Source organism: Brachyistius frenatus, unplaced genomic scaffold (assembly GCF_029030835.1).
Source record: "Brachyistius frenatus isolate BFR_SWC_R1_liver_20210118 unplaced genomic scaffold, ASM2903083v1 Contig_496, whole genome shotgun sequence".
Taxonomy (NCBI): Eukaryota; Metazoa; Chordata; class Actinopteri; family Embiotocidae; genus Brachyistius; species Brachyistius frenatus.
Window position 1 is genome coordinate 71971 of NW_027211095.1, and position 8748 is coordinate 80718.

At 38.8% G+C, this 8748-nt stretch overlaps 1 protein-coding gene across 1 annotated transcript; it reads right to left on the minus strand.

Moving 5' to 3' along the window:
* Positions 1–5139: 5139 nt before the first annotated feature.
* Positions 5140–8337, minus strand: LOC138614410 (BLOC-1-related complex subunit 5-like). Its single transcript, XM_069687858.1, has 4 exons — positions 8205–8337; positions 7710–7838; positions 7166–7323; positions 5140–5701 (listed from the first exon to the last, which is right to left on the minus strand). The coding sequence occupies exons 1-4, from the start codon at positions 8260–8262 to the stop codon at positions 5468–5470; spliced, it is 579 nt and encodes a 192-aa protein (XP_069543959.1). The 5' UTR covers positions 8263–8337; the 3' UTR covers positions 5140–5467.
* Between the last annotated feature and the right edge of the window lie 411 nt (positions 8338–8748).

Sequence of the window (8748 nt, forward strand, 5' to 3'; positions counted from 1 at the left end):
TGTAGCCACAACATTTTTTCACTTTCATTTTGTGTGTTCTGATAACAGTTTACAAAGTAAAGAAAAGCATTTACTGACAGCTCTTTTTATATACAGCGGGTAAAATAGGTATTGAACACCTCACCATTTTTCTCAGTAAATATATTTCCAAAGGTGCTATTGGCATGACATTTTCACCAGATGTTGGTAACAATCCAAGTAATCCATACATACAAAGAAACCAAAACAAATAAATTCAGAAATTAAGTTATGTGTAATAAAGTGAAATGACACAGGGAAAAAGTATTGAACACATGAAGAAAGGGAGGTGCAAAAAGGCATGAAAAGCCTTACTGATATTTATTCAATTCAATTCAATTCAATTCAATTCAATTCAATTCAATTCAATTCAATTCAATTCAATTCAATTCAATTCAATTCAATTCAATTCAATTCAATTCAATTCAACTTTATTTATATAGCGCCAAATCACAACATAGGTTATTTCATGGCACTTAACACATTAAAGTCCTTACAGCAAGACATTACAATATTATACAGAGAAACCCAACAATTTAACAATTCCTACATAAGCCAGGAGGGAAAAAAAAACTCCTCTTTAAGGGAGAAAAACCTCCAACAGAGGGAAAGAAAAACTCCCTCTTAACAGGAAGAAACCTCCGACAGAACCAGGCTCAGAGGTGGGCGGCCATCTGCCTCAACCAGTTGGGGTGAGAGGAGAGCAGAGAGAGAAAAGGACAGCATAGAGATAGAAGAGAAGAACTGTTGGTGGAGACAACAAGCGCAAGGCAGAGACATGCAGCTCCATGGCGGGACATCTGGAAAAGAAAAAAAAGAAACTACGCGAGCGAGGGAACTGAATGGAGACAACAGACAATAAGAAGAAACTATGGGAGAGAAAAAGATGGTGAGGTATGAGTCAGTTAAAGAGTAGGAGGAAAGAAAAGAAGCCCAGCATGTAACGAGGTCCTCCAGCAGCCTCGGCCTATAACAGCATAACTAAGGTTTGTACAAAAGCCTTTGTTGGTAATGACAGCTTCAAGACGCCTCCTGTATGGAGAAACCAGTCGTATGCATTGCTCAGTGTGATTTTGGCTCATTCTTCCACACAAACAGTCTTCCAATCTTGAAGGTTCCGTCGGCCTCTTCTATGAACTCTGATCTTCACTTCTTTCCATAGATTTTCAAATTGGATTGAAGTCAGGTGATTTGCTCGGCCATTCTAGCAGCTTTATTTTCTTTCTCTGAAACCAATTGAGAGTTTCCTTGGCTGTGTGTTTGGGATCATTGTCTTGCTGAAATGTCCACCCTCATTTCATCTTCATCATCCTGGTAGATGGCAGCAGATTTTTTATCAAGAATGTCTCAGTAAATGTTTCCATTCATGCTTCCTTCAATTATGTGAAGTTTGCCAGTACTGTATGCTCAAAGCAGCCCCACACCACGATGTTCCCACCTTCAAACGTCACTGTTGGGATGGTGTTTTTAGGGTGATGTGCAGTGTTGTCCTCCAAACATGGTGTGTATTATGGCATCCAAAGAGTTCAATTTTGCTCTCATCTGACCAGACTATATTCTCCCAGTATTTCACAGGCTTGTCCAAATGTTGTGCAGCAAACTTTAAACGAGCTCTTGGACAACTCTTCTGATAATTATTTTCACTCCTCTGTCAGAACTCTTGTGAGAAGCACCTGGTCGTGGCCAGTTTATGGTGAAACAGGCCCCAACAGTTTAGAAATGCATCTGTAACCGACGCCATCAGTATGTTTTGCAACAATAAGGTTGCGAAGGTCTTGCGAGAGCTCTTTGCTTTTATCCATCATGAGATGTTTCTTGTGTGACACCTTGGTAATGAGACACCTTTTTACAGGCCATCATTTGGGACTGAACCAGCTGATATTAATTTGCACTGACAAGGTGGCGGATTGCTTTCTATTTACTGATAGAATTCAGCTCATGTCTTGGCCTTTCATGCCTTTTTGCACCTCCCTTTCTTCATGTGTTCAATACTTTTTCCCTGTGTCATTTCCCATTATTACACAACTTAATTTCTGAACTTATTTGTTTTGGTTTCTTTGTATGTATGGATTACTTGGGTTGTTACCCAAATCTGGTGAAAGTTTCATGTCAATAGCACCTTTGGAAATATATTCACTGAGAAAAATGGCGAGGTGTTCAATACTTATTTTACCTGCTGTAAATATATGATGTCAACCATATCTAAACACACAGGCGTGTGTGTTGATTAAACTCTGAAATGTTTTTCCTGAAGAAAAAAAAACCCCCTTAGGACCTAAAAAAAAAAGGTTTAAAAGTAACTACACTATAACCTTCATTCAATATGTACGGATCCCATCCTCTATCTTCACCCACTCAACAGCACCTCCAACTTGCCGCTCCATGATATGAAAGGTCCACCATTGTTGACAGAATTGGTTCCTTGGCTATGTGATGTTTGAAAGCCAGGCTCTGTTTTTGAGATTGTCAATGGTGGGGTTTTTAAATAATACACAACTTACTTAAATCAATGTCAGACACTCCTTAATTCAATTTAAAGACATGCATAAAACCTATTAAACCAAATCCAGACTTTCTGCCAGTTTCCTGTGAGTGTCCTCTCTCAAAGGAATGTAAACAGGACACATATATGCTTACCCACTGCCTTTGGTCCTGCTCAGAATTGAAAGCTTGATTTGATGACTTGTCAAAGAAAGTTATCAGGCACTGTTCTTATTGTTACTGCTTTTTTTGTTCATTTTTCTGAATACAAAGGCAATCTAAAGATTAAATCAGAAGAGAAACAAAAAAATCTAAACCTGGTGAATTCTGCATTTGATAGCAAATGACATGACAGCTTGCTGATGCTATCTGCTGTAGTAACGCAGTGGTTTTTGCTTTTTATTTTGCTTGCAAGTTTTCCAGATGCACAGTAGTCACAAAGATATGCCTTTTACTTTAATAATTGTTTCATGTATTAGATATAAAAATGTTGTGAAAAACACACATATCACAACTTCCCAGAGTGACCTCCTTAAACTGTGTAGTTTACTTCACCAAAAGTCTAAAACATATTTCATCAATATCTCAAATATGAGATACTGGATTCAAACTGTATAACAACTGTAACGATTGGGGGATTATCAAAATAGGTGTCCTTTCAACTGATCAATCCACTAATAGTCGCAGCTCTAAAGCAACGTAAAGGTTTGTCACTGGGAATAAAGCTGAAAGAAACTGATGCGTCTCAACCCTCAGCACAGGATCTGATCTGGTAAAAAAATACTAATTATAAAACAAACAAACAAACAAACAAAATCAGACTGTACACTGACAACAATTAAGTATTAGGCTTCACTCACAGGTTTTAGCTGTTGGACATTACTGTCCATCACTGTGCAACTGTGCAATCATTTTTGGTTTGGCCTGTTTGAGGTTGTTAGGTGTTGGGAGTGTCCCAGATAGTTTCTTTTTTATTTTGATAACGTTTATTAAACATTGACATAAGGTGATAAAATAGAAGTAAATCAAATCACATGCTCAAATGAGAGGAGGATTCGTGAAGGTAGTTGTTCAGTGCTTAATATCTTTAAAGTGACAAGTTTGATTCCACCAGTAAGTGTTCACAAATTGACAGCCCTCCTGTCCCAGTGTCTTTTAGCATGATGCTCAAGTGCTTCCTGAATCTGCTGTTTTTGGACCATGATGAAACAAGACTGTTGTGTTTGCCCGAAATTAAACATTGCAGTAATAATAACATAATATTTTCTTTTTTTAGTGTCCCATGATTGAGTAGGTTTAAAGTATTTTAATGTTCAGGTTTCTACATTTTGGCTGCCACCAAATACCTAATAAGGAATGTGGATTTTCAGAAACAATGGCATTTCTACCTAAAAAACAAAACAGTTGCTGAAAGTTGTAATCATCTACATGCAAGGTGGTTGACAGTGTTTTGTGGATTAGTAACAGAGACACAATTTCTGGACAGCTTTTAATTGTTCTTAAATGTGATTTTTTAACACTGTGGGTACCAGAAATTCTGGTCACCCTCGCTGCCTTATGCTGGCAGAGACCAAACAAAACTGCAATTTTCTAAATAGACAGATTGCACTAGAGATGACAGACAAAATATGAATATATATTTGTTATATGGGTTAACAGACCCTTGAAGCGTAAAGAGCATGACTTGTGATACAGAAACAGCTGCTCAAGTGATGAAGTAGTGACCAGTATAAATTTCCTCAAATATGTGACAAATTGTTCCTAAATTGCCACTTTTTTTTATCATCAGCATTGTGGACTCTTTGCCATGAGGTTTTTTTTTTTTTTGCTATCAGTGTGACAAGCAAACAAACATACACAGTTACTGCTGAAATTTGGTACAGTCATCTAAAAATGTGATTTTAGATCTCTGATAAATCCAAAATGTTTTATGTCCACATCTGTATCAAGTGTTGAGGTCTCTTTAGGGGTCCATTAATTCAAATGTCCCCTCCATTGCATGCGAACGGGTTTGGCACTTGAGAAACAGCATCCAAATAATTTTGTCTCTCCACACAGATCTCGAGTTGACACTTTCTGAATCTAAGCCTGCTGTACAGCATGTGCATAACACAATGGCAAGAATCCTTCTTGGTTCTCTGCGTGAGAATCTTCATCATAATATCCCAAAATAAAACACAGATACTGCATGGAAAATGAAAAGCAGTCGATCTGCATACAGTTTGAGCATGTGATCCTCCAATAGTGAGCGATGCATGTGGTGTGGGAAAAGGCTGAGTATCAGGATCACCACCAACACATATTTGTAATGTGTATGTTGTTGTAATTGTGACATTTCTTAATTTATTACAAGTTCTGCAGAAGTTCTGATGTTCTGGGAGCTGTCCACAAATCTCCTGAACAGCAATTTGACATGTTCTTAAATTGCTTATACCCATAATGAAGCTTCTAAAATCTGCAACTTTTCTGCAGGACAGGTTTTTACAGCATAGGGAGATCATTCTGAGGCAAGAGAGAGTGTTTGAGTCCCTACAGTCAAATGCACCGTTTGGGTCTCACACTAGAAATGTTCAACGGCCTGTAGCAGAAGGTTATGGTTGATCTGGCCAGCTTGCAGGTATAAATATGTGTTTAGGTTAGGTTAGGTAGTTACTTTATTAATCCCAGAGGGGAATTTTTTTTCCGCTACAGCAGCATACAGAAGCAATAAGATAATATTTGTTCAAGTTTGTTATGGATGGGTTACTGAATATTTGCATGTGTGTTTAGCAAACTGTCCTGCAATAAATAAAGGAAGAAATTATTTTTTTTTTACATGGAGAGCTGACCAAAGTAGTCTCAAATAACGTATTTTTCATGTACAAGAAAAACTTACAGCTAGAGGCTTTCTTAAACCGTTCTACGTCTTAAATTCCCCACAGCTGGACAGACCTGCACCTCCTCCTGGGTGAGAGGCTGGATGAAGAGGCTACTTGATGGCATTGTCTCTATCGGGCCCCATGCTGAAGGGCTCCAGGCGCTCGTTCTCCGGCAGCATGTTGTTGAGGCGCTCTATCAGCGGTACCGTCTGGTCGATGCCCATCTGGATTCGTCTCGGAATCGTGGACATCTCGTTGACCTTCTGGATCTGCTTGGCGTACTTGGCGTAGCATTTCTGGCGCTCCTGCATTACACTGAACAAGTTTTCCACAGACAAGTCCATCTAGACAGAAACGAACAGCAGAGCAGGGAGGAAAAAGAGAGACAGTTCACGGCTTTTAATGACACGTTGAATCATCTCAAAACAAAATAGCTTATATGAACAAAATGCACATCAAACAATAAGCCCTTTTTTTTTTTTTATGTAATCGAGTTTGAAACCTTTTGAAAAAAAACATATAGTATCCAGTGATCATTAGAAATACAAAACAAATAAATATTTAATCATGTAATGAAACATGTCACAATAACTTGGAAGATCATGAATTAACTCAAATTCAGGCATTCTCTGCAATATTTGTGGGAGAATTCATTTGCAAACAGTTTCTGTATTTTTTTCACAAAAAAAGGTCCTCAATAGAATAAAACTTGCTTTATCAACAAAAATAAATCCTCATTTACCGTCAGCAAGGGTCTTCATCCTCTCACCTCATCATCAAAATAAACCAAATGCCATTGACCGGAAAAACTGAAACAATTGGAAATGATGGGGATAATGGTAAATGTGGTCTTATCATGGAAAGTAGGTGTGTGTGTGTGTGTGTGTGTGTGTGTGTGTGTGTGTGTGTGTGTGTGTGTGTGTGTGTGTGTGTGTGTGTGTGTGTGTGTGTGTGTGTGTGTGTGTGTATGAGATAATTCTTAAAATAACATCTGTACAGAAGTAAAGCCTTGACAGTGTAAATATCTAACAAATCAATAGTGACAGCTATTGTCCTGCATTTCTTTCCTCTGTATCTCTCTGTATCAGGTCTGCTTAACTGATTTACATACGGTGGCCAACCGATATGATGTTGGTTTACATGAGAAATCATGTCAAATGGAGGTTGAAAATGGAGATCACAAATCGTCTGTGAAGCATTTTGATAGGCCCTCCTGCATAATTAAAACAACTGGAGACATTGTGGAAACTAATATCTGAGTCCAATAACATTTGATTAAATCTGAATCAGATTTAACAGGATGTGAATCTTTCTGTGACTTCCTGTACAGACTGAAGGCTGCTGGAAATGGTCCCAACTTTTCTGCAGCTTTTTGTCTCCGCACCCTGCTGCTGCCGCTTGCTCTCGTCTGCTTTCCGGGCCAGGCACACTTCATCTCAAAAGAGGAGCCTAATCTCTTCATCTGACTGCCCAAATGAACTTGTTCTTTTGTTAGGGCTTTGTGTTTTACATCCATGCACTCACACACTCCAGACTTCTCATTCAGACATTGCTTCCACAACTGACTTGCTCATAGACATATCCCATTTGTATTTTGTAAATATAATTATAACATTTTGAGTTTTGTCTAAGAACTAAGCGTGCTCTTCCACCTGGGAACAAAACTGTGCTTGTGCTATTGTTTTTTTTTTATCGACTAAATATGCTAATAAAACCCTTGAAATCAAATACACAGTTTATATTGTTGTTTTGGGACTTACCCATGACACACCATGTATGCTAAATGTCTCTTACTGTCATTGCCTTACCTCTTTGATCCGCTTGACGAGGGCAGTCTGGTCGAAAGCCACAGCCTCGGCACACAGGTGTAAGCGGCCCTGGTATCGGACGCAGAGCTGCAGAATCTGAGCAGCGTCCAGCTTTTCCAGACACATGCTGCTAGGTGATGTCTGGCCACTTAGCACTCCTGTGGAGAGAAAAGAGCAAATGATTTACATGGACATATTGGAAAGTAAGTCAAAAGTAATATTTGACAAGGGTTGTATTTACTGTAATTAGCGATGCACAGGATCTGACAGACCTATTTGGCTCATGATCCACCTTCTAACGAAGTGTTAATGGGTTGCGATGATAATCAGCTTCACGACACATAATTTTAAAAAGGACCGGTGGGAACTGGTTGGAAATAAAATGAAACTCTTCACATGTGAAAATGTGCGCTTTTAAGTCTGTTGGACATGGAACTATTTACTCTTTTAGACAAGTGTAACCAATCAGCTTTCTCTAGGATTGGTGTTTTTAAAAAAGACAACACTAAAATCCGTGACAGCAAATGGGAGAATTGAAAGCTACCTTTCAAAAGCGGCTGGAAGGTAGGTATCTCTTGAAGCTTGATGACATCAGGGTCGTTTTGGATATTTCGCACTGACTGGGTCCCCTGGGCCACAACCACAATATCATCCATCCTAGCCTTTTGTTTTGCTGGAGATGGCACCACTGCAATGATAACAATGCAATTCAAATCAACATGTGGTACTTCGTTCACCTAATGCTGGCAATGAATTACAGGACGTCCTATACCTTGCTGTATTACGCTCTGTAGTCATTTTGATTTAATTTGATTGCAAGATCTATACTTGTAGCAGAGTATTTTTACATTGTGGTAAATGCTACTTTTACTAGAAGTGATAACTTCTTCTACCGCTACATTTGGGAAAATGTGTTTATTTTGTTGTTGTTTTTTTTACACGTATACCGACTGTAACACATAATGCCAGCTTTGCCTTGGTTTACTTTTGTAAATCTGATTAAAATACACATCCAACAACCACCATGGGAAGGTCTTACCCGATGAGCTGTAATTGGAGTGTTTGTGCTCCGAAACTCCACTCTGCTCCGCTCCCATGCTGCAAAGGTTGGTACAGACACTGCAGCAAAACAACCTGGTTACCTGACACTAAATCATTTGCAAAGACTTCATATGGTTTTCCAACATACTCGAACTGACAACCACGTCCGCAGGAGAGGAGCTCGCTCGATGTCAGCAGGAGCAGGTGTGGAGCAAGTGAGCCGTCATCTGTCAAAACACGGTCATGGGATTTTAGGTGCGCGACTATCTGTGGTATTACGGTACAGGATCCCGGGGGGAAAAAAACACTCGATTTCGCCAAATGGGTCTCATGTAATTTACCTATAACAAGTAAAACCAGCATAATATTGCACATGTTATGGAATTTTATTTTATTTGATGAAAACCATAAAAACCTAAAAGTTGTACAGTAGACAACTTTACACTGATTTCACATCATAAGACTTGTCATTGTGTTAAATATTACAGAAAATAAATCCTCAATAGGTAACAAGACACTTTCAGTGGATTCCTTTTCTGGAT

Coding starts and splice junctions, on each gene's coding strand:
- LOC138614410 (XM_069687858.1), bottom strand. CDS start 8,262: ATGGGAGCGGAGCAGAGTGGAGTTTCGGAGCACAAACACTCCAATTAC. Junction 7,839..8,204: donor CTCCAATTACAGCTCATCGG/GTAAGACCTTCC, acceptor TGCCATCTCCAG/CAAAACAAAAGGCTAGGATG. Junction 5,702..7,165: donor TCGTCAAGCGGATCAAAGAG/GTAAGGCAATGA, acceptor GTTTCTGTCTAG/ATGGACTTGTCTGTGGAAAA.